Raw genomic sequence first — 27,576 nt, forward strand, 5'->3', positions numbered from 1 at the left:
ATGCCAAGGTAATTAGGGAAAATGTGACAAATGCTTACAACTGAGGGAAATCCAAATCCCTCCCTATTGATTTTAGTCCCTGAATATGTGCTTAATCTTTTACAACATGATTTTGATGGAGCAGTCTAACCTTTTCAGCAAAGACTGGATTTCCAGACAGGTGGCTCAAATGTACAAACTCCAGATGCAAAGTCCCAAATTCTGCCAAAATGCTGCTTCCACCAGAGGCCCATGGCCAATTTCGACCAATTCCACTAAGATGGGGGGAAGAGAAAGACAGAAAATAATCATGAGCATCTGTAAGGCAATGCTAATAAAATGTAATAGGCAGTAGCTATAACATTATCATGAGAAGATAACTAATCTAAATGTACTTAATATGTATGTAAGGAGCCATGCTTCAGCAGCCTTCCATGATTTCCCCACAGGACCTTGAATTACTTCAGTCCAGCTCTGCTTAGGCTGTACAGCTGCTTTTTGCAAAACCCCAGTCTTTCAGCTCACAAATGGCTCCATCACACTTATCACTGGCACAGTGTTCCATTGCAGGATACCATGTTTAAAGACACAACAAAAAACTACTAAGAAAGCATTCTCATACTTCACCTCTTTTCCTCTGTAATTAACACAGCACTCTCCAATTCTAACTCTAATTTCTACAGTGCAATTTCTCATTAACTTAAATTAATGCATATACACAGAATAGGCTTTAAGTTAGAAGTACTGCATGCAGCATATACTTCTTAATGCATGAGACTTTGATAGGGTAGGATAAGTATGTATTTTCTGTCTGGGCACTTGTACCAGGATGAGTAACTTCAGTTTTAATTATGACCTAAAGATACTTCACAGCAAAATTAATCTTAGGATTTGTATTGAGAATAGAGAAAATCACATTTATTGCTAAATCCCCACTAGAAACTAAAGCTGCTTGAGACTCAGAATGGCGAGTCTACTGAAATTTCATTACAAAAAGGTGGAGATTCTTTCCCCCTTGAAATTTCCAGCAGCAATATTCAGAAAAAACCTCCTGAAATTAAAGAAAGTTTAGCCACTGTTCCAGAGCACCTAGTTGAATAATGACATATTAGATTGGCTTATATTAGGATGAATGTTACATACAAATACACTTATTAGGTACTGGAACATCTTCCACATTTCCAAGTTGTAAAGAGCATTAAACACAAACACATCTGTATATAAATAAAATTTTCATTTTACTTTTACACATAAGCAGCCACTACATCAATTAGCAGTTGCACAACCATGAAAATATGGTATTCTTCCTGAGTTAAAATGTGACTCAAAAAATCCAAAACCAGCAAAAAACTCCAATAAATCACAATGGAAGTTCTCAGATTTATTAAACTCTTCTTCAAAAGATCGTCTATAACTGAAGTTTAACCAGTGCATGGAAATTAAGACTCCATTAGGTCAATCTCCCCGCTAGCTATATCAAATGGTATTTTGAGACTTCTGCCAGACACACAAAATAAAACCAAGTCATTAAGCTTCAAAAGCAGAGAAAGGCACAGAGAGCACAAAGGAAAGAGATCTGATGAGGCTGCCCTGGTTGACCATAAAGGTGCAAGAGGTGGAGACACATATAAGTCCTCTGATGTAAATAATTGCCCAAAAAGTGTTTCTGATCTTCATAGCTGCAGACCAAAATCAATGACAAAACGAAATCAGGGTACTGCAAAGATGCACACAACCCCAATTTGGTATGGTATTGGAGTGACTGAAACAGAACACAAGTTTTATGGTATCTTAATATCTCATTTTAAGATGTCTCTTACAAAGATTTGAGTATTTTTTACAGAGTGAAGAGAAATCCACAGCTGGTTTTCAATCTCCTGTGGCTCAGAATTTTTTTGAATGGTAACATAAAAGCATCACATATTACAGAAAACAGGATCAAGGTGAGTACAAGCAGACAACATATCTGGAAACCTCTCCACTACAGTCTGAAGAACTTGTGGACTGGTTATTCACCCAAGAACAGACCCCATCTCTGCTACATGCTATCTGAAGTTCTAACTGCTGACTTCTAGATGAAAATATCTTATCCTGTTTCCAAATCACCCAGATTAAAAGAGATGACATAAAGTTCCCAGGAAGAAAAAAATGAGAAAAACCCCCTCAATTTCGAAAAGTTAGCATGTTGTGGTACAAATGGAAAAAGCACATGTGCTTTTTTCTAGAAAGTTTCTCAATCCATCTCAAAGTGAAAACATCGAGCTGTTCCTGCAGCAAGGCATCAACCAAAATTGACAGAAAATGTAATAGAGTTCCTACTTGGACTCTACCCCAGTGTCTGCTGATACCAATACAACCTGCCAGAACACTTTGATGTAGTGTGTTTTGTTAACAAGGAAAATTTCCAAACACAGCTGTCAAAAGGTTTTCTGCATGCAGCAATGTGTTTTGCCATGAGTGGACGATTCTTCTTGTTTAACATGGTTTGAAAACCATGAACTTGCATTATTTGATCTTAAACAAAATATAAGTAGAAATAAACATTTATGTTACATCTTAGGTACTATTTAATGGAGCTTTCATTTTTTTCAGTTGGGTCAGGCGGTTAGGAAAAAAAGGCATTTTTTCTGGTAAATCTGCAAAATAACAAGGCTATGTGTTGGCTTAGCCTCAGATGTGAGCTCTGTCACTGGAAAGCTCATGTCCATAAGTGGTAGTACTCAAGATTTGCTCTTCAGTCCCTCAACTATTTTTCATGCAACCTTCAGCTATGGATGTCTGGTATTTTCTCATACCATAGAATGGCCTGGGTTGAAAGGGACTGTAAAAACCATCTGGTTCCAATCCCTCTGCCATGGGCAGGGACACCTTTCACAGGTTTCCCAAAGCCCTGTCCCACCTGGCCTTGAACACTTCATGCCACAGCTTCTCCAGGCAGCCAATTCCAGTGTCCCCCCATCCTCACATTAAAATTTTCTTCCTGGTATCTAATCTAAACCTAATCTCTTTTAGTTTAAAGCCATTCCCCCTTGTCCTATCACTACCTGCCCTTGCCAAAAGTCCCTCTCAGCTCTCTTGCAGACCCCTTTAGGGACTGAAAGGCTGCTGTGAGGTCTCTCCAAACACTTCTGCAGGTTGAACAGCTCAATTCTCTCAGCATGTCTTCATAGGAGGGGTGCTCCAGCCAACTGATCATCTTCATAGGATATATTTCATCTTTGGGAGCAATAGAACAGGAAAGTTTTCTATATTCCCTCACACTAACTGGGACAGCCACAGTACTGTTTCTGATTCCATTCAGCTCCATCCTTATTTTAAGATGATACTCCAGTGAGCATTGTGCAGTCAGCTCCTGGAGAGAGAGACCAGGAAATACTCAACAAAGCTTTCAGTAAACAAAATGGGAGAGATTGCACAGTCTGATCATTTTTCATTGGGAAAGTAGACTTTGACTTTTGTTTAACAGTATTTAGGCTTAAAAAAAAGAAAAGGAAATGAAGAGGGTGCTCTTTTTTCAGCCCTGCCCTCACCACCCTCCAAATAATAAATATTGTACACTTAAAAAAACCCCACAGAACTTTAAAAAAGAGGAAACTAACCAGAACAAAATAAACAGAAAAAAGACATCTTTGTCAGGGATTATAAACAATGAGTACATTTATAAATTACTTGAGGTGACCTAGAAAATAACATGCAATAAATACAGCTAACAGCTCAGTAAATATTAATAACTAGACATAGTAAAATACTGATTCTGTCCATGCATGAGATAATATAACCAGGGCTCCCAACTCAGACATTTTTCAAGCTCTTCACCGTTACCATTATGAGGGTGAACAAAAACTCCTGCAAAGTTAAAAAAAAGCAATGCTAAGAACCTATTTACCATTCAGCCATAAAGTCAGTGCTGGGTATCATTACTCTTCAGTTATGATGTTATGTACTGGCTTCCTGAAGTCTTGAGATGCAAACCTGAGTCTCTGGTGAAAGTTTTTATTTCTATTCCCAAGTTTTAGCAAACCTACATAATGTTGCAAGTTCCTACATGTTTTTAGTCTGGGGGTGCTCATTACTCAAGTCAAGAAACAACAGCAGCAATCTGAACCCAAAGAATTATCAGGGCACTTGGAGGATTCTCAAAAGGTGGTTTATGACTCTGTGCCAAACTTATGTGCAGATCATTCCTCCCAGTCAAAGCAAAACTTGTAAAGCACCGAAAATTTTTGCATCTTATTTTGACTCTGTTTAATAGTTTAATGTCACAAATGTCTTGTAAGCTGACAAATGCAGTTTTCAGAAAGAGATGGAGGACAGCAAAGGGGGCAGGTATGATACTTTTTATATTAGCTTCATTCCTGTGTTCTGCTTTCTTTTTGTAATTTACCTTGCCACTGAATTTTTCAATTTTTCTTATATTGATACACACTACAACCTGTACTGTCAGTCATGTACTCACATCAGGGTTAGAAACCAAACTCCTACTGCACACTTCAGGAAGGAAAGATGGAAGGAGACGCACTACTCAAACTACTTTGAAGATCCATACAAGTGCTAAAATATCTTCAGTTTATAGGGTACTATTTTAACCTATCTGAAATCACTGTGTCTAAAATAGTATATTTTACACTGCATAAAACACACAAAAAGTTTCTGTAACACATTCAGAGAACTTTAGGACTTTTTATAACTTTTATTATGTAATTAAGGCAAATTTGAAGTGAGGATCTGGATCAGAGAAGCATAATATTTTGGTTTATAATATTTCTCACTGATTTTATAAATTTTGTTTCTGAACACTGAATGCCACAGAATCTGAAAACCAGTGTTTGTAGTTCTACTGTCATTCATTCTTGGCAAATGTGAGCCTGATTGACCTGGGCTGCTGGTAACTCAATTCAGTATTTTTCCAGCAGATCATTGTTGGTTCATCTGTACATAAGAACAGAAAGCATGAGATCACTAAGTCTTCTAAAATGTACAGAGTGTACCAAGAGAGGGAACCACAGAGGAAATATAAATATTCAAAGGTTGCTTTTTAAAAAATCACTGAAATTCAGAAGCACAACCATATTTAAAAGAGTTTTAAAAAATTATCTACATCCCAATATATATAAAGCATCAGCTAATTTTCAACTGAAAGGAAAAGCAAATCCTCAGGGAAACTGCACAAGTACTTCAAAGGGTCAAAACACTTATCAAAATTCTTGTCATCAGCAAGCAGAACTGTTTGTCTCTGCAGACAACTTGTTTATTATACCCCAGCCTTTCCTGGAGGATGCCAGGACAACTCTGCAAGCTGGAGGCAGAGCAAGAAGTCAGAATTTCAATATTTAATGCAAAATGCACCAGCACAACAGAATAGTCAGTGTCCTCCTGCAGACTCAGCCAGTAAAAAGTGAAAGGCCAGAATAAAAGAGACACAGCAACAACAATGTGATATGTCCATGTTGAGAAAGGTTTTAGAATTAAAAATGAAAATAAGTCCCAACAGCCCCTTTGGACTTTACTAAAGCTGATTTTTTTTTCTGTAAGAAACTACCCTGTGATTGTGGGTGAAAACGCAAAACGCTGTGACAGAGAAATCACTGAGAGGGGTCCACTGAAATTCTCCAGAGCTGGAGCACGCAGGTTGTGCCCGGTACTTCCAACAGCGCTGAGGGGCCAAGGAGGATCTGCCTGGAAAATACAGATTGTGACTGGAATTGGTTAGGCTTAATCCTCTTTTAAGAGGATTTCTGCAGGAGCAGAGTGTAGCCCAGCCCAGTGCTCATGTTCATGTCCCCCCACACCACCAGCTGTGGCTCAGACACCCAGGAGAGAGGGAGACCTTTCCAAATGGAGGTCGAGACACAGGCAGAGGGTGCTGCAAAGGACACACAAACTTCCCTGCAGCTTTCCCCTCCCAGCACCCCAGGATGCACTTCATGCTTCTCCTTGAGTCTCAATCCCCAAGCAAGCAAGCCTTGAATCCAGAAGTAATGCAGAATTATCAGGGCTTTCTTTGTCAAAGAAAACCACAAATCCTCCCCTGCTTTTTTCCCCAAAGGAAGCCTGTGGTCCCCAGACAGGCATAATATGATTGCTTTGGAAAGCATAACATGATTGCTTTTCCATGTTTTAGTCTTAAAATTCTGACCACAAGCCATTTGGCTGCACAGCTGGAACCCCACACTGCAATCCAGCAGCATTGCTGTGTGCCAGCTATGGGTCTGACCACGAGAGAAGGTGGGGAAATGTGAGAGCTCTGCAGCTCCAGCAAGGGCACTCTGAAATTCATCTCCTTGGGGCTCCCCTGATAATCAGTGCAGGGAGATAACAGAATTAAATCACTTCACAGAGGAGATTAAGCTGAAGATGGAGTCTTTCCTGTTACACAGTAAACCCACGGAGACCAGTCTCCTACAGTTACCCCTTGCCAGGTGCCCAAATCTCAAAATTTCAATTAGCTTCACAGGTACCAGATGGGTTTTTAAAGTCTCTACAGGCTAATGCACATAACAAAAGGGAGAACTGGAGAGAAACACTCTGTAATGTTATATTTTAAAATCTTTAATTACATAAAAGGTTTTTTCCTAACTCACAATTTATCTTTAATGATTTTTTAGGAACTAGATGATTTTTAAGGTCTGTTACAATCCAAATCATTCTACAATTTTGTATTTCAGTCCAGTTAAAACAATCTCCAAGGGCACAGTCCATTTTGGCAGAATTGCTCATTATTCCTATGTCTTCTTTTTGTAAAAAGACAGTAAAAATACACAGTGTCCAGCCACAGCATTTCTACATTTCTAATGAAGCGTTTATATATTGCAGAAGCCTTCAGTCTATACACTGCCAAAACATTTGGTGTATTTCTTTTTTGTCACTACCAGTCTTTCATAATATTTTAATTTGATTAAATCAACTAAGTCTCCTTAGAACAAATGAAGAGAGGTCATAACACCATTAGGTTTTTCCTTTACATACTAGGTATCTATTTTTTGATTTTAAACAAAATACATTTAAAAGATGAAATTTCTCTAGAGTCATAGATGGCATGAAATACATCAAAATGCTAAATAAAACTTAATTGCTTTCAGACATTCCTAGGCAAATGATTGAACTCAAATCCCAACAATTAATATGTTCTAAATATACACACACACTCAAAAATAAGCAAATACTGGGGAAAAAGTATTTTATGGATACTACAGTGTCATCCTCTGGGAGGGGAGAATACTCCAGGATAACCCTGCTGGAGCAGGGAGGTTGGACCAGGTTGGAGGTTGGATCCACTGTGGTCCCTGCCAAGCTGGCCCATACTGGGATACTGTGATCCCTTAGGAAAGGGAGACAAGTGGCAGCCAGAAGGATGATTCTCAGAGGCCATTTTCATAGAGTATCTAATGTTTCATGCATTATTTAGGATTGCCACATTGAAAATACTTTCATAAGAATAATTTTTTGGACTGCCCTGAATGGAACGATTTGTCAATGTGTCACCAAAAAAAAAAAAAAAAAAAAAAAAAAAAAAAAAAAAAGAAAGATGAGTGGCTTCTCTTCCCAGAAACCAATGTTAATCATAAGACACACATTTCTTCCTAACAACTCACTGAGAGGCTAAATCCAACAACACAGACCACACTGAGGGAGTTAAAGGATGAGTTAATACTTAGAAAAGGTTCCCTTCAAACTCCTGAGCTACATCTTTCTCCTCTTAGTACTGCAGCTAACTAAGAATGCTAATAAATTATGCTGTGTGATTTCAGCTTTAATTAGAGATTAATATTTTAAAGCAAAATTAAAACCAAACTCAACTATGAACCACACAGGCAATGCTTGCTCAAAGTTTCAATCAGTCTATTCCAGAAATTAAATGCTAAAAAGATTTTTTAAAAATTTATTTCTTTCTCCCCCATCCCTAAAAATACAGTATATAGGATTGTGGATCTTGGTTTAAGGGTCTGTCTTCACAAGCACTGAAACTGATGATTTATTTGCTATTGCTTCAAATATAGTTCCTGTATTTTTGTTTTCCCCCTAAATGGCCAATCATCTTCACCCTTGTTTGAGTAGAAAGAAAAGTACAGAAATCCCATGTTTGCACACACCACTGGCACTCACTCAACTTTTCCACCCAAATCTTGTGGTGGGAGCTGCCAAGGCAGGGTCAGACTGAGGAATCTGACAGGACTAGCACAGTAACTGTGTATTTTTAGTGTGAATATCTTCCTATCCAACTACCAGTAAATGACAGTTAACTTTGTGCAGGCTTGAGGGGTCCCAGAATCACCCAAGGCATCCAGACTCCTGCTGGAGCTCTGACTTTTCCACAGTGTCCCTTCTCTGAGACAGGAAAATTATTATCATCTGGTCAAACATCTCTCATTCACTGTCTCAACAGCTGGAGACAGCTGAAAAAGAAACTGAAAATCAGCCAGCTAGCCTGCAGGGCAGTTTTTGATGTCTGTTTTATTCCTCTTGGTAAGGAGGATCCTGTAGGCAAATTCTAACAGCTGGTGAACTTTTCAGCTGTGACAATAAATGTGTTAACTGCTGCCCTTGCCTAACCACTGCCCAGCTGGCAGCTTCCTGCTCAGCCCAGCTGCCCTCTCTGAAACTGATATCAGCTCTTACCTGGAGAGATGATCTTTAGGGATGCTGACTTAGCAGGAGGAGGCAGACAGTGAATTAGTACCATCAGCAATCCCAGGAGGAAGACTAACACAAGTGGTTACTCAGTTTTATGGGATGACAGGGAATAAAAAAGATTTCTACATATGTTGCAATGTTAGACAAAACACAAATGTTTTTCACTGCAACAAGTGAGATAATGAAGAGGTATAATCTCAGAGCTATTCGTTTGAGAACATCAATTTTGTCTATTTGCCTTTTCAATGCAGTGTCAGCATTAATTTATGCTGATTTCCTGGCCACTTCAGTGATGCCAGTGGAGGAGATGCATCCATTTGTATTGGAGACACATGCACGTCATCATCTGTCTGGAAATGAGAGCAGGAAAATCAGAGTGCTGTGGCTAACTGTTCATCGTTTGAGAAACTACCAGCACAGCCCCCAAAAGATGCTAATATGAAACAGATTTTAAAACAAGACCCCTGCTTTTCTCCATGAAGTCCATCAGATCCTTCAAAGGCAATGTTTATAGTTACATTTTCCTAGAAGAAAAGTTATCCTTGTCCCAGCATTTTTGCCTTTTATTGTTATAAGGAAACACCCAGAGACCTCTAAAGCTGCCCTAGAATGGTCACTGGCTCTTTAATGTACTTTCAGGCAAAAAAGTAAAATGTTCAAATGTTATCCAGTGGACTGATCTTCACCAAGGTGACACCCAAGAGGCAATTTGTCTTGAAACTGGACAGAGCAGCAACAGAGACTGAAGAGCACTATTCAGGTAAAAGCAGAAGGAGGTACATGAGGTACAAAGTTTCCAGTACCAACTTGTGCTGTGGCCTCTGCCAGGACAATTCCCCACCTCCCTGGAGGGTCAGCCAGTGCTGGTGGACACAGGGAAGGCAAGAGAGCTCTGTCTGCTCCATGTTCACGTCATCCTACATGAAACTCCACTAAATATTCTCTGTGGTGAAAGGTATCTGCTCATGATTAGGTCAGAGCAGTGATGGCACCTGGGGAACACTCATGTGAGAGGACACTACAGTGAATGGAAACAGCAGATATGGAGCAGGAGGAGCCAAGACCCAGGTGGAGACCAAAATGCCAGAGAGAACCAAGGTGAAGAGGAAACAATCTCATCTGCCTCTGGAGAGCAGCAGAGAATAAGCAAAGGCCAGTGAAACTGCCTTTGGGAAGACCATGCATTTACTGCAGGCATTGAAGTCTGACAGCTTCTCAGAATAAAAATAAATCACCATGGGCTCCAAAAACGACCAGATAGCATGGGATACTTCTTTTGTGCTCTGATACATGGTTTTTGGACATCTGGATCTAGTGATACTGTGTCTATTGACACTTAATCAGAGTATCTTATTTTTACAAAACAGTCCATCCAGACCATTGAGCTGCTTTGTTTACATCAAATTCCTGTAACATTTCTCTGTGGAAAAGACTGAATTTCTTTAGGATTTTGCAGGCAGGGTTCGTACAACCCTTTCCTTATGGCTGTCTGCCCCATGACACTTCTCACATTACTGCTGCTCTGAGGGAGCATCAAAGCTTGTGGAACTGGCACTCTGTGGCAAGCCATCAGAGCACTGAGCTCACATTTACAAGCCCACATGGAGGAAGGGAGAGACAATTAGTCAGGCATTACATGATCTGAAATATCAATATGACACAAGGAAAGTACTTTCAGTGTCATCATCTAAAACTGTACTAAAACTGTACTTGTTACCATAACAATTTCTGATAAAAGTTATCTGAGCACAGCACAGACCTACATGTCTCCCACAACACACTAATGAATAAACTAAAAAATTTGTGCTTCCTATTACTTTATATACTAAGGTTTAATTAATCAATTCCAAAGGCTAAAAAAGCAAGAGGGAATAGAACACAACAGAGCAATGCCAGAGATAATAAGTACTAGCATGCACTACTTTTAATCAGGTCCCCAAAGAGAAGTGAAAATAACAGGAAATGAAAGTAATGAATGGAATTTCACAGTTCTGCCATCCATGTGACAAGTTAAGACAGAATAAAAGAAGGTGGTATTAGAATGAAATTCCCTGTAGGAAGTGGTGTAACTCAGCGCTACTGACAGTCAAAAACCTTAGAAAACCAAACCCAAAGAAAAAACGTCCTAAGCAAAGCAATAAAAAACTAACTCCTGCTTCTGAGAAGCAGATTCACTGGGCAGGAAAATAATTAAGAGTTTTGGAAGAATCTATGAGAAACACCATTTATCTCTGTTCTTGTGCTCTCTACCATGCCTTTTAATACTAAAAGACAAACTAACTGTGTAAGTTTAAAGCTTATTTTAGAATTTCACATTTCACATTAACATTGCTTGCTGCCTTAAAACCACTGCAGCCATGGCATTTGGCACTTTTGATATACTTTAGTCAGTACATCCCTCTTTAAGACTCTGTTCCCAGTTCTACATCACTTTTCCAACATTCAACTTTTAGGTTATCCCTTTTTTTTCCTCCTGAGGATTTGCTATAAATCCCCCCTCCACCCTGATTAGTTAATTAACTTCTGACTTCAGTTAGTTTCTGTCCCACATCCAATTTCCTTTACTAGCAACTGATGTTCAAGTTCTGCTAAATTGTTCTTTTGCTATATCAGCTGCATTGTCCAAGTGCAAAGAAATGTTATTAACTTCCTCTGTCTGTAAACTTTTTATGTGGATGAGTATTGAACAGTTTGCATTTGGAGGTAACTAGGTCACATAGAAATAGGCTGGAGAATTGGTGCTAAACCCAGAACTTACTTCCCTATATTTTTTTCTTCTGCTTGATGTGTTTGTTGGCCGTTTTTGTTTTATTTTTTTTTTTTTTGGCTGCTCTGTTCTTTTCTGGTTCCACAATTCTCTTCTTGTTCTCCCAGTCAATTCCAGATATTCGAATCCAAGTCCCAGGTATTCTTTCTTTCACTGCTAGTCACTGGAGATCAAGTTGTCTCCACACTTTCTCAAGTGAAGGCAGAGAGATGTGTTTGTCTGGTGCAAGTCCTGCAACAGCAGTCCCCTCCAGCTCAGGCTAAGGGCACTCACAACCCAACCAAGGGTACTATTGTACCGAAGCATTGTGAAAACAATGGCTTCTCTATCAGAAGGGCAGTATCAGTCTTTCAAGAAAAGCCACTACTGATCTTCTGGACAGGACAAAATTCCAGGATTTGGTCTTTGCAGTCTGATGAGGACTTAAAAGAACAGGTAAAGATTCAAAGCACCAAAGCACAGAGGGCAAGTGACAAGCTACATGTGATTTCTCTGCCACTAATTTCCCCTTTCCCACTTCCTACCACTAATTTTTCAATATCCTAAATAATCCTAAACTCAATCTCAGTCATTTAAAATATATCTGTATCACTCTTGTCTATACATTCATATTAATTCCTTATCATCAGACAGTAAATCTAAAAAGATTTATTCTTCTTCTTCTCTGAACTCAATTAGCTCGTATTAGCTTCTTGTGCCACAAAAATATTTTATGTGGGTTCACAGTCATTCAGGTTAAAGTCTTTCAAAGCACCTAGTCACATTTATTGTGCTTGGTGCTGCATGTGGTGCCATTAAATGCTTGAAGCAGAGAATCAAAATCGTTACACTAACGGAGCATGGCTCCGTTATTAAAAATAATGGGCTGACAAGTCGCAAAGGTCTGCTTCAAGCCCTTTTGTAGCTTCCAGTCATTGCAAGGAGCCTGTGTCAAAGCCTTGCTGACTGACAGTCAATTATTTCTCCCTCTAATACAGCTGCTGGATCAACAGTGGTTTCACATACTGGACAGCTTGTCACAGGACCTGCAGCTGTGATATTCATCAGATATTAACATTAACTTAACACATGCTGCAAATTACACTTGCATATGGATTTGTGGGTATGTGTATCAATCTAAACGTGCACAATACAGAGACACCACTGTTGTTGAGGGAAACCTCTCTTCAGTATCTGCTGTCACAGATGCTGTGACAGCTGTATGAAACTCTACTGAAATGGCATTCTGGTTCACTGAAAGGGACAACTCCCCTAGATTAAAGAAACTAAAGTAGTCTTTTTCAGACTAGTGTTGTGAAAGACATAATCTGTTTTGACAAATGCTCTAAGAAAAGTATAAATGTCCTCTTCTCCCAGTCTGCTTCAATCTTCTTGTTTCTCTTTACCCACACACTGCTGTGTCATAAAAATGCATTTGTTCTGGGATCAGATAAAATTTATTTTGCTCACTGTCAGTCACTAAGGCCTTGATCCTTACTCACAGCCAATAGAAAGACTTATGGTCGCTTCAAGGGGACTGATTGAGCACTAAAATCCTGTAACTGTCATTAAAAATAGGAATGCAGAGAATCCTTGCAGCCAGACTGAAACACCTGTATCACTGTGTAAATCATTTCTGTTAGCATCATTCAGATTCAGGAACTGAGAACTGATTCTCTTTCTAAAACATCAGTGATACAACATAAAAAAGTTTCTTTTCCCAGCAAATGACACATTTGCTTATGCACAGTTTTGTCCTTCAATGCTTACTAACCACATAAAAATAAAATTGAAGTCAATAATTTAAAGAAGTACAAGAAGTACTTACATGCAATTTACATCATTTTTCCCATCTTTATACATTTATAGAAGATACATTTATTCAGTATAATACAGGCAATTTAACAATAAAGGGCCATCCCTATTTTTCTCAAAATGACATTAGTTTCAGGCATATCACACGGCTAGAGGAAGTTATACATTGTATTTATCAGATTCTGATTCTGAATGTTAAACTTTTGCTCCAAGTTTAATAAACACTACATTTTATTTGCTCACATTTGAATAAGTGAATCAAGCTCATTGCTGTTTGCATTACCACAAAAAATCAACCAACGGCTTAAATATGATCAAATTCATTAATTAAGGTAAGATCAAGAAAATTTTCTACTGTATAGCAGGCAAATGAAAATAACCCCACAAAGAAACAAAAAAATGACACATAATGTAATACACATCTGATTTTCACCTGAGGAAATAACACTGTGTTTCCTGTGATAAGAGTTTCTATCACCAGGTATTCAACTGTGTTCTACCTAACCCTGAACTTCATCAGCAATCTCCTTATTATTATTTCAAGCAACAAATACCTTTACACAGCTGCTGTTCATTTTACAGATGAGCTATTTACAAGAAACCAATGATGCTGACAAGGCACAGCACAATACAGCTTAATTCCCACATATGCACTAAAAATTCCGATCCAGGAAAATCTGGATACATCATAAAGAAAAGTCGAAGAAGAAAGAAAAGGACAAATAGCACCACAGAAACTCAGGAAAGCCAGATTAGTCAAGATTACTATTTTTAAAGAAAAAATTAATTTCTTCCATAATCTTCTTGCAGTATTAAATTACAACAATACCTCGATACAGTAAATATCTTGAAGAAGGAAAGGAGTTTTCGACCCAATAACTTAACAATCCAATAGAGTTGAAAAAGGCTGAAAGATATTTGTTACTTTGGTAGAGCAGAAAATGAGAAGTACCAAACATTTATTCTAGAAGTACTTAAAACACATAATCACAATTCATGCACTAATACTCATGGCCACATTTAAGATATTCCTTGGAGGATTTTGTAAACCAGATTATCAGATAATAAAGGACCTGGCATCGAGTAGTCAAATAAGCTTTTCTTCACAGTAATGGGATTTTAATCAATACAATGAAAATAATATAATAAAGAATGAAGTGAAAAAAGCACGAAGAGATTACTATTTAAAGCAATAGAACAAAAAGGCTCAGAAAAAAAACCCCACACTTCTGGAACCCTGCTGGAGACAATATGTGTACTTTTTGTTCCTGTACCAGCACAGTGTTTCACTAATCACCTTGAAAAAGCTTCTGCATATTAACAACATACAGGGGGAAAGTACATTGCTATTTTTCTTTTATAAATTATCAATGAGAACAATGATGATACAGTTTTATAAAACATTTAAGAAAATTTGGTTTCTGCCCCAATTCCAGGAAAACATTTGGTCAAAGGTTTTAAATGTTTTTTGTAATCCCTCACTGCTCTTGATGGCTTAAGTGAAAGAATCAGTATTTCAAGCCTTTTTTTTTTTATTTCTGCCCTTTTTTCCCCCTCTTTCTTTTCTGTATTCCCAGCTGTAGACTGGAATAATAGAGCATGGAATATCTTGCAAGAATTGTCATGTAAAAGTACCATATTTGTTTTTCCAGTGCAATGAAGATCATGTCTGGAATGCAGTATGTTCTGGATAGATATGGCATACTGGTTTGTTTTTTCTGACACTTCTGAAAGATAATGTCAGTGATAAATAAGTACTTTTGGTAATGTGCACAATTGTCTTTTCAATACCAGAGAGACCTTGAACTCAAAAAGCCACCAAAATAAATTATCTTTAGCTCTATTACAAGTAACTTCTTGACACATTACATTACGTATTTGGGAATTTGAGAGAAACACACTGGCCCCAAGTCAAAGTGATCAGAGTAAAAAAAAAAATAAAAAATGAGATGACTGCCCTTTCTCACTCCTGCTTCTTTCAGGAAGGCAGATTTCCAAAGGGTATCTTCAGGCTCCCTTTTCCTCCCTAAGAGGCAAGCATGAGGAACCACTCTGCTACAGCTCTATGGAGAGCAACAGGTCTTTTTCTAATCATCTTAAGTACCTAAGACATGTTTGGTCAATTCACAACCAATTAACAACACAAACCAATCTGTGTCACAAACAAAATTTACTCATAAGTAGGCTTTTGTGAACTTGTACTACTCATGAAAATCTCAGATGCCAGTAAACTGTACCCATGCAACAGGCTGAATATTCAAATGACATATTTAAGCCTTCAAAGATAAGCCCAAAAGCTATTAGACATTAAAACAATGCTGACAAAGTTAGTTAAGCAAAACTCAGTTAATTTACAAAGGGAATTCTGGGTAAAAGATAGAGAAAACAGTGCATTTATGGCCTCAGTAGAACACCGTGACATGATGTGAAACAACATTGCTGAAAGACTGAATACTCTAATGCCTGTTAGAAAATGTTCATTTGAAAAGAATTAAATTCAAAATGATGCCTTTTAAAAATCTTTGCTCCAGAAGATCTCATTACCTAGAGAGTTTGCTGTATGACATGAATGACATGAAATGGGCAATCTGAAAGGTCAACCAGAAAGACTCTCAGGGTTGCTGCACCAATCACAATTTGCTGGGATGTATTTAAAACACATGCTCTCCACAGCTAAGAACTGAATCAAGACATTTACATTAATGGGCCTTTGACAGACTAATACTCAATTTTCTTATACTACACAGAAACTGCACAACATGAGCACCATTACAAGATATATAGCATATGGATACCATTAAAGCTCAATTATAAGGAATACTTGCTCATTTATTTCTCTAAGCACTACTCCAAGGAATGTAGCAGCAGTTTCACAGATGTCAAGTGGAAATAGTAGCCTTTCATTTAATTTGCTGAAAGATTGTTCCCTCCTATTAACTAATTTCCTCCTAAACATGTGTCAGTGTTATAACAATAAAAACGTCATTTTAACACAAAGTTTAAACCAGTGAAGGCAAATTGCTGGAACAAACTACTTAGCTGTCTTGCTAACCTCTTATTTCCTTCTCAATAGGTCTCAAACTAGCCCATCATTGTGCAAGTCTCATTTTGTCTTTACCCTCTGCTATATGGATTTCTACAGCAATGTGAATGTAGCTACAGCATTTACTGCTGGGGCTTTAATTCTGCTTGTTTAATACAAAACAACAGACTATTCTGGCAAGTATTTTAAATTATATTCAGTCATACTACATCCTCTAAGCCAGGGGTCCTCAGTTAGGTTATGGTGTGCTTCAGTGTCAAGGTCTGCTCATTAAAAAGAAGGAAACACAAGGACACTCAGTTTTTTTATGTGAGATTAGAAAGAGAACACCACAAATTTTGGATGTTGGTTAGGTGCATCCACCTAACTCAATACTTAGAGCCCACATCTGCCTATTGGATAAGAAGTCAGGCTGAATGTCTTCCCCAACATAAAGACATGTTAGTGAGCTCCTACCTTTTCCTGTCCTTGCAAGAGTCAGTCTGTAGTGAGCTAAAAGGCAGTCAAGGCAGAACACAATCACCAAAGTGTTTCTCATTGGGTTATTCATTCTTAAGGTTGACTTGCCAGGCATTAACTCTCTAGTCACTTTACTACTTACTCTCTACTATAAAATTATATGGCAATATTAGAGAAAAAAACCCAGCAGACTCAGCCTACACAGCATCAAATTGACCCTGTACTCTTCAATATCTTCATAAATGACTTCCAGAGGTCTGGAAGGGATACTAAGCAACTTTGCAGATAATGCAAAACTGGGAGGAGCTGTTGCCTCCCTTGAGGGGAGGGAGGCTCAGCAGAGAGACCTTGACAAATCAGAGGGCTGGGCAATCACCAACCATACGCAGTTCAATGAGGGAAAGTGCTGGATTCTGCATCCAGGATGGGGCAACCCTGGATATACGGACAGGCTGGAGAATGTTATCCTGGAGAGCAGTGCTGTGGAAAGGGACCTGGGGGTCCTGGTCAATGGCAAGTGGAACATGAGTCAGCAGTGCCCTGGCAGCCAGGAGGGCCAAGCTTGTCCTGGGGGGCATCAGGCCCAGCATCACCAGCTGAGCAAGGGAAGGTGAAGCTCTGCTCTGAGCTGGGGCAGCCTCACCTCCAGTGCTGGGGGCAGTTCTGGGTACCACAACATAAAAAAGAGATTAAAGTATTAGAGAGTGTCCAAAGGAGGACCATGAGGGTGGTGAATGGCCTTGAGGGGAAGCCACATGAGGAGTGGTGGAGGTCACTTGGTCTGTTCAGCCTGGAGAAGAAGAGACTGAGGGGAGACCTCACCACAGTCTACATACAGCCTTATTGTGAGGGGAAGAGGAGGGGCAGACACTGATCTCTTCTCTGTGGTGACCAGTGACAAGACCCAATTGAAGTTTTGCAGTACCTTTTAATGCTGAGAGGAAAAACCTCAGATAGCTACAAAAAGCCTTGAGGCATTCACATGCATGACAGAATTTGGAGGAGCTTTTGGACATTAGTACCCATGTCAGTTCTTCAACCACCAATTTTCTCAGCACATCTGAATGAGATACAGCACTGGATATCATTTAGGGTTATATTTTATCCTACATGTCTATGAACTAATTCTTTAATGTGTACTCTTTGTCAGTTGTAATATCTTGTAGTACATGAAAGCGCAGAAAAAAAGTGCAGCTGATCTAACTAAAAGTTACAGTATGATCAAACTGATTTACAGTGCTGGACTGCCTAATCCCCCACAGAATGACTTCAAAGAATACATAAGACACTTAAAAATATCTGTTTCTCCTAAGAGCTGCATGTCATGTAACTACTCTTGTTTTGCCATGTGGAAACTGAGCTTTCTTATTGCAAATGCTCACGAAAATTGTGTTACATTGGTAACTTCAAAGAAAACAATTAGCAAATTTGAAAATAATTTAGAAACGTTGGATATTGACAAAATGGTTTGAAGCAGATTCAAACCATTCAATTATTCGAACAATTCAAATATGAATTATTTGCAACCATGTGTCTAAAGAGAAAGAAAGCCAAATTAACTGTATTCTTTATTAATTTGATTTGTTCCAAAGCGATTTGTTCACTATAACTAATGCAATAAACTGCAGTGCTGCCCATTTGTTAATTTTGAAGAGCAAGCCAGTTTATTAATTTTTTTGATATGAAAAACAAAATGGAATATTTCAGGGTCCTAAAACCACTCATATGCCACCAGCTGCGAAACACAAATCAATAACCAGCATATGATGGTCACCACCACACCACCACCATGCATTATTCACAGTCATTAAGGTCAACCACAAACCTCAGACAATTTGCAAGTTGCATACTTAGTGTTTGATTTTTTGTGATTGTTTTGTTTGGTTGTTTTTGTTTTTTTTTGTTTGTTTGTTTGTTTTTTTTTTTTGTAACTGAGAGTTATGCATGAAGCAAAACTCACATGAGATCTGCATGAATCTTATTCTCTTCCAATAAACCAACAAAATTTCCAAGTAGGTGCTTTGTAAATTCCAAGGCTGTTATTTGATTAGAGCCTCAGTAAATCACTTCTCCACCTCCCCCAATCCCTTGGTATATTTTATTGTCATTATAGAGCAGTCAAATCTTTGAATTTCTGCTTAAAATATTTGATTTAGCTAGCTCTCTGCTCAGATTGAGCTGGATCAAAGAGAAGACATAGAAGGCCTTGCTTTACTCAGTTATCCAAAGCCAGGTTTGTGATCCCCCACATGCCCTGAGAACAAGCAGGTCCACTGTGCCAAACAAATATCCACTTTTAGGCACTTATGCTTTACCTACAAAACAAAGCACAGCAAGTGGGGGACATGGGAAGAGACACTTAAGAAGTTCAACTCCTGAGCTGAACTAACCTGCTGATGAAGACACCCACATTGATTCCTTGATCGTAATTATTCACAAGCCCTTAGGCATAACCTGCCCACTATTCACTTACCAGTAATATCCAATTTGGACTCTCTAGCTAATGCTTTCTTTTAAAGGAAGCAATAATCTAGGGAGGAAAAGCACATGTCTGAGAAGTGAAAAGCCCAAGTCCGCTGAATTCCTGGAGAATGTCCCAAGTACTAGGAGAAAAACTCTTCTGGCAAATGCTGTCCATCTTCTGTTGAAATTTTGCCACAAAAGAACTGAAAGGACAAGATTCACTGGACTGAAAACTTCTGGCTTTTGGTCTCCCCGAACACCTTCTATAATGCATTCCCAATCAAAACTTAACAACAAAATTCCTAGAACAAGACAAGCAAATTGGCCAGAAGTCTTATGTAAATAAATCAGGTGGTTTTAACTATCTGTTCACTGACAGTGTAAGGATACTGAATAGTTTCAGACCTGATCTACAGGTCTGATCTACACAGATGCTTTGTGCTTTTTCCCAACCACTTGTTAAAAACAAGACTAAATATAAACCGTACTAAGAAGATTACAACTCTTAATAGATTTTAGTAGATCAGGTTTGATAGTTGCAACATCAAGCAGTCTGCTTAAGAGCATTTTCTCTTATCAATTATGCTGCTTGGATCCTAGTTATAATTTCTGTTCAGTATCGTCTAATTTCCTAATAGACAAGAGGCTCTGAGCACAGGGTGACCCACAATAACCTTCATGCCTCATAAAGAAAGCAAGAAGGGCACAAATACTCTCCCCCTCATGTCACCTTGTCATGCTAATTCAATACACCTAGGTAATTTCTATTTTCTCCTTGCATTTCTGAAAAACATATAGGGATAGATTATGAAAAATGTAAACTAGAATGACTGTTACGGTAATTGCACTGGTTACAGTTATTAAATTGTCAAAATTAAGTCAATAAAAGTTTTAGTAACACCATTATATTACTTGATTAGTTTTGAAAGTGATTATCATAGGAACTCTATTTAATTGGAAGCATCTCAATTTACAGGATACATTAAATTCTCAGTAGCATTTTAAGACACTTCAACATATGCAGGTCAATTACTAGTAATCACAGATTCATACAACTGCTTCAGAAGAAATTTCAGTACAACACTGGTAAAAAATGATAGATGGTTCTAAAAATTAAAACTGAACCTCAGCTCTGAAAGATAAAGGTGAACTTCAACTCACATTATTATGGTAAAAGGCCATATCCAACATCTATGCTGTTAAAAACATTCTGAAATGCTAAAGATTATAAAAATATGAGCAAGGATTAGAGAACAGTTGTCTACCTTAGAACAGATGATGATAATTTGTGAGGACTGCCAAATTACTGAAATGCACTAACTGCACTCATGCCCAGCTGCACATTAATTACTAGATTAGAAAGTTATAATTAATTTTCTTAATATCACTACACCGCTTTTCTTCCTTGAGTTAATAAAAACAGATTGCAATCAATCTTTGTTAATTCCTGCTGCAGAACAGGACTGCCGTAGCTATTTCCATCCGCGAAGAGCTCCGCATGCACAGCTCTTGCACTAATACCCTGCCTAGAAGCTGAATCTTCACTTTAATGAAGCGTTGTAATAAGGCCAATAAATTATAAATTATAATTTGACTTAGTGTAGTCGGTAGAAAAACCACAAAAGCTTAAAAATTAATTCTTAAAGAATCTTCTTAATGACAAAAGGTAGAAGTGGATACCGTGCTCCAATGTCTTTTGAACAGGAAAAGAGGGCTGACTCATAGTGGCATTGTTGAAAACCTTCACTGGTGAGACTTGTAAAATTTCTTTATCAACTGACTTTGTCATCAAAAGTGCTCCAGACCTTTGCACATATTGCAAGAAATTTTGAGGACTAGTAAAGGAAAGCAACTTTATAGAGATACAGGGTAAAGTTCATCAAAGTTCTCATGAAGAGCATTCAGTTATAAATGCAGCAAAGATAATTAAAGCAGCATTCAAATAGCATATATTTCCCTGTGCCCACATCTGTGTTAGTAACAAAAGGTGTTTTTATAAGATGGAAGGGATTATTCATGTAAAGTCAATGCACTGTTTTTTTCATTTTCCATTAAGCCCAGAAGTTTGTATCTTTCTCCAACCTCATTACTGCTTAAAATGTATATTTTTTCCCTCTCAGTTTCCCTCCTTTGTAAAAGATGAGTGTAGAACTATAAGAATTATGATATTGTGGCATCCAAAGTGTGGTAGCCTATTCTATTTTGATCTAATGGAAGTCTTCACATGGTCAGCTTAAGTGTGAAAGAAAGAAAGGGAAGAGCAAATGTCAGCAACAAATGAAGGTTGACAATATCTATTATTTGGGTGATTGTGTTTTGTAATGTTTATGAAGTCTTCTGGGGAATGGTAAAGAGGAAGTAATGTTGTATTTGTGAAACACTAGAGATAAGAAAAGGGATTTTAAGAGAATATATAGCCTTCAGCAGCAAAGGCAGGCACAAGTTTTTTATTAAGTTTTTTTTTTTTCTCTCAAGCTCCTTTAGAAGAGCCCAATTTGCCTTTACACTGCTAAATGTTATAAATATGTTTTTATACATACATGTAAAACATCTATAAGTTTGTGCTGAGGTATACATACACACCCCTCCACCTCCAAAGTATACCAAAATACAAATAGGCTTGATTAGCAGTCTTTCCAGACTATTCAAATATTTCAATACATTTAAGATCTTAAGGAACAATGTACTAGATGATATCCTTGGACAAGTGTAGGATTTATGGATCAACTATTCCATAAATGATCATACCTTAAAGCAGCAACTTTAGTACACATCCCATTGAGGGGCTGCAGAGAGCCAATCAGCAAGGTGAACTCAAGAACATTAGGGATGTAGGAATGCAAGGAGGTAAAGAAGGAAGGATGGACTGGGGGATGGAAGATAGGAAGGGGAGGAAATTAATAACAGTCTGTCCAGAAGTCTCAGAAGACATATGTGGGACAGTATCCAGTAAAATTCTCAAACATTAATTTTCACATGCCATCAAACTGAAACATCTGGAAAAAGGTTCAGAGAAGCAACCCTCAGACTGGGAAAACATGATACATCCAGGATTCAGATTCCTCTTGTGGAGGATGTGTGGGCAAGGACAGAATCACAGCTCAGCAGAGAAAACTATCAGAGCTGAAAATGATCACTAGTGTGTTTCTCCTCCAAAATCAAAATGGATTAGAAGAGGGGAGCGAGCATGGAAGAGGAGTAGCAGGGTTAGAAAATACACAAAGTAGAGCAGGATCAAAGACAGACTGCAAGAGTTTTGATTTACAGAAGGCTTACCACAAAAAGGAACTGGATGGCCTCAGAATCTTGGTACTAAAATATTGCAACTTAGATCAAGGATCTGGATGTTTAAGGGACACTATGAGAAAAAATGTAGCTGTTTTCCAACCAAAATCTGTGCTGTTACAATGATCAACATCTAGATAACTAAAAGTAACAAACACAGCACCACAGGCATCTGCATTTAATGCTGAGATTATTGTTTAAAAAAAATTAAACAATATTTTTCTGTGTTCTGTATTCAGCTAGGTGCATGAAGCTGGTCATAAAGCTGAGAAAATGCTAGTACCTCAGTAATTATGCAAGCAGTCAAGCAATTAATACTTACATCATACCTGAAAAGAAAGAAAACTCTTGAATTCTCACCAAATCTTAGAAATAACTGAACGATTACAAATAATAAACTTTTGTTTCTGTTAAAAGGTAAAGCAAAAAATGAACCTGTATGAATATTCTTACTATTCTGATAGACTGATTTCTAGGGGGAAAAAGATAGCTCATTTTGTGCTAATTTGTTGTTTTAAATGTCAATCTAAAAGATTAAATGGAAAATGGTACTGCAAGAGTATCTGACATACCCATGAAAACACATATGCCATGAATTTCAGAATAACAAAAGGTGTCAGAAGCAGTAAGGAATAGTCATCTTAAAATTAAACATGCCTATAAAAATGGCACAACACACACCCCTCAACACTGGTACAATGAAACTGAAAGCCACAAGATTCAAGTTTCATGGTATTAATTAGATTATGAAGTGCTAAAAAAAGATGTTGAAAATTCAGGTAAGCAAAACTGTTGTTTGTGATGTACATGATGCACTGGACCTGTGTCACCTGCAGCAGGGTTTTGGCTGTCCAGCTGAGAGGCCATGGTTTGGTGCAGGGTAAGGAGAGAGCCTCCTGTATAGCAGCAGCAAGAAACCAGAAAATGATGAATAAAGATTTACCAATTAATTTACCAATGAATTTACATACATCTATCTGTGTGTTTATCTGAAACCAAAGAAGTATTGAAGGAAATTGCTTTTTCAGCAAGGGAAAAACCCCAGTATTCTTTGAAGATGACAGCAGAATCTGTTCTCAGTAACAAAAAAATAGACTTAGCAACTCTTGTTCATGCTCATCATTTTAGGATGGTAAGAATGCAGAGTAACTACAAACATCAGTCAGCTATTTCCTTGGTCAATTTCAATTCTTATAATCTACCACATCATATAGGTGCTAAAACCACTGCAGGAAAAATAACCAAACAACCTCACATAGCTGAGAATTCAACCAGGTGGAAGTTTCAAATTCCAGCTAAAATACACAAGCAAAGCACTTTGCAAATGCCCCTCCTCCGTTTCTCATGGTCTTTTCAGGATTTCCCTAATGAGACATGAGTCATGGATTTTGCAGGCAGAATCCTGCAAATGTACATAGATTGCAACAAATACATAAAGTGAACAAATCATAAGTGGCTTCATAATTTGTCTGTTGGAAAATTCTTAGGTGGAACAATCCCTACACAACTATTGTTTTTAGATAATGTGTTGGGATTCATAAAATTAGAGGGTTTTGAGAAATCAGCTCACAACACTGATTCAGAGTGTCCCATTCCGTTCGTGTCTGTATATAGCTTGCAGACAGCAAAAATAATGTGCTTTCTTTGAGGTAAATTGAATTGTGGTGAAAGTGACTGAGAAGTACTTCTGCTCATTTAATGCATTTAATGAAAACTGAAGTCTCTAGAAAGTGATTCCCTTCCCTCTGAAGGAAGCTTCTTTTGACAGTCACACTTTGTCTGCTGTAAGATTATCATTTACTATACACAGATAAAAATTAGGTCATACATGATACAAGCAATTAAAAGGGAAATGATCTTTAACCAAGTGCAAAGATTAATGCGCCTTCACTCAGGGGTCAGCATTCCCATCACGTTCAGTATCATGGAAAAGCCAGGCCCTGGGCACTTGATTTCAGGGCAGGATAAATGCTCCTCAAGCTGCTTCACAGTGCCCTTTGCAGTGTCCCACTCCAGCAGGAGCTTGTTCCTGCAACATGCAAATGCATCCCACCTGGAGCTGGGCCTCATCCTGCACATCTTCACAAACAGCTCCAACTCCCAAACATGTCTGGCAATTCAATACTAAGGGTTCCCTTGCAACTCCTAGGCAACAGGAAGGTATGGCATAGAAACAACTCCTGATTATCTGCCAATATCGAGGTGATAACAGCACTTATCCAGCTAAAGCAGGAGCACCAGCAACACCCCTAGCCATATGCTCATTTATATAAGCCTATTCTCAATAAATGTGATTTGAAAAACTTGCAGAGAAGCAAGAATGGTTTTAACTTAGGAAGCAAACTGAGGATCTGATGCAGCTTTCCCACCCTATGTCACCGCATCTCAGGGAAGGGCTGGTTACAACCAGACTGGCAGGAAATTGGATGTGCATGCTTGGTACATGCCACCTATTGGCACATGAACTTCCCAGTCCTGGTTTCTTCTAGGGCAAAACACAAAACAGCTCAACCTGCCTATCCTCCCCCTTTCTGGCACAGAAAACCTTTATATGTTCTTTATAAATGACACACCAAAAAAGCAGTTCCCCATTTTTTAAAGCCATCAAGACAAAATCTCACGACAGTCAGGGAAGGTTTTGATGCCCTGGGGAGTGTCTGCTGATGAGGGGCACAAGGCCCAGGCAGTGGAGCCTCTGGTAAGCAGCTGGTTTCTGTGGGACTGTCTGGCAGCAGGTTTGTTTGGTTTTGTGAAAGAACATTACCTATTGTTAGCACCACAGAGATCTATAAAGTGTTTGTAATTGTACATTTTGTGCTGAGGAGTACCATAACTAATACTCACATAGGCTTTTACACAGATAAGTAATATGATAATTATGAACTTGCAAGTATCTATACTCATTTTATATTGCACTAATAAACTGTGGGGGAAAAGTGTTTAAACTTAGAATCTGGGACTAGGATCTTTCTTTTGGCTATAAAGAAAGCACTTCAACTGAGAAGGATATTTTGCAGTAATAATAATAGGTCCCAAATTCTTCCTGTGTTATTGCCAGAGGGCAGCCTCCCACGCAAATTCTGCATTACAATATTGAATTGAAGCTGCTAGTTGAATAATAAAGCCTATCATTATGGGCTATCACCAAAATAACATTTTTCTTGGTTCTTTTCCTTTCTCGACAAAGAGCTACATTGCTTGAACTATCTCATTAAATTTTTGTGATATTATTATAAATGAGATTTTTTGCATTGCTTAATGGTAAATCAGACATCACCACAGGTCAAATATACTGAATATTGAATAGAAAGCACTAGTCATGCAATGTGGAACCAGCTACTCATTTCAGCTGAGGTGACAACACAGCAAGGAATTCCAGATGAGGCAAACACATGGCAAGCAATTTGTTTCCTGTGGTGTTCTAACATGTCCTAAAACATAGAAATTTTAAATTTTCTGTTATTTAACATGCATAAATATTTTTCCAGGTTGTTTTTCAATACTGACTCAAGAAATGTAAACTTGTTTATGAATCATGCAATGAACTGAAATGACTGTGCTGAAAAAATACCCTTTGCTGAAATCATCCTTGTCACTAGTTACTTATAAATTAGGATGTAATTAATTTCCTCATCTCAAGATGTCAGTGCTTCCAATTAATTGTGCAAGGTCTTCTTTAGTCAATGGAAAGAGATCAGTATATCCAGACAGCAGAGCATTCTATGCCAAAACATATGTTTAACACAAAACAAATAATTTTTAGAGAGACAAAGTTCAGCCAGAATTTTCCCTTTGCATCCAGTGCTAACACAAATCCACACTGCAATCCAAATGCCTGAAGGCAAAAGTCTGCTTTCCATTGGTCTCCTTTGCTGCGGGGGAAATCTCAGTGTTTAACTCGATATCCAAATCCTTTTTTGTTATTATTACCACTTTATTACATCAGTGGAGTCATTTGCCAAAACCACACATACAAAGCCTTTATAAAGTATGTCTGCTACTTTTAGCTTTTTTCTTAGGTAATTTTGATTTCTTCCTCTAAAATTATGCCAAAATTAGACAGAAGTGATATAATTAAAGATTTCATCTAAACACAGTTCTGCGTGATCCTACAATAACAAACTGTGCAGACAGGGTGAGCTTTTCATATCCAAACTCTCTTTTAAAATAGGTTTATTCTTGCCAAATACAGTCAAATTTGAAGAATAGCTTATTTACTAAACTCTTCAAACCTCTGCAAATTCTGCAAGTCCTTTTTAAAATTTATTTATTTTTAAATTTATACACTGGAGTTAGCAGTGCAAACCAGCAAAATTAAATTATCCATCCTGGTTAAATCTCTGCAAAAAAGTGCTTCTTGTGAGTAAAAGCATGAACTGCTAGTTCTGTTAAAGAATTTGGTATCATACAAAAATTTTGCAAAATAATGCAACAATCAATCACATTTCAGACATTTCTGACTGTAAGTGGGAGAATCAAGCTGTCAAAAAGGTTTACTGAACTTACATGTTTGGATCCCTTTGTAATAGTCTCAAACTTTCTCAATGCATTAAAACTCCTTACTAACTACAAAGATATGAATTCTTAGATGCATTATGATGTTTTGGAGATGTCACAGAACTCAAAAAGAATCATTCTGCTTTATGCTGAATTATTTCCTTAAGAATACTGGAGTTTTTCTAATGAAGTACCACACACACAAGATCTTTTGAAAACCATGAGACTCCAAATATGTTTTGAAATTGGCAATTACTTTGAAATATTTTCAAGTAAATCCCATTGTTTAAAGGTCAACATTTCACACCTCCAAGGTGGTTGTTTCATTGGCCACATTTTCACCTACAAGGAAAGTGCTGAGAGGGAAGCTCCTTTAAATGTCTGCAACCTAAATCACTGCCACCAGCAGTCTGAAATACCAGAGTCAGTGTCTCATAAGACAATACCACCTGTGTGTGTCACCCTTCCAAACTGTTGCATTTTAGCATAAAACCCCTCTCCAAAGCAGCCAGGTTCTGCTGGGCAAGCTGAGATGGTGGCAGAACCATCCTATTCAGCACTACTGTCACAGAACAGAAATCTTAGCTGGTGGTAAAAAGTTGTTCTAAATAAAAAAGCTATGGGTGACTTTTTTTTGCTATTTTTTTTCCCAAGTGAT

At 38.0% G+C, this 27,576-nt stretch overlaps 1 protein-coding gene across 1 annotated transcript in view; it reads right to left on the reverse strand.

Annotated features, from left to right (window-relative positions):
* The window catches only part of MAN1A1 (mannosidase alpha class 1A member 1), a 139,017-nt gene that overhangs the window by 28,196 nt on the left and 83,245 nt on the right, over window positions 1–27,576 (reverse strand). The window contains exon 6 of the mRNA XM_063151083.1: window positions 131–254. Within this exon, the coding sequence (XP_063007153.1) occupies window positions 131–254 (124 nt within the window). The remainder of the gene's footprint in view (window positions 1–130; window positions 255–27,576) is intronic.

The sequence above is a fragment of the Melospiza melodia genome, chromosome 3 (genome assembly GCF_035770615.1).
Source record: "Melospiza melodia melodia isolate bMelMel2 chromosome 3, bMelMel2.pri, whole genome shotgun sequence".
Lineage (NCBI taxonomy): Eukaryota > Metazoa > Chordata > Aves > Passeriformes > Passerellidae > Melospiza > Melospiza melodia.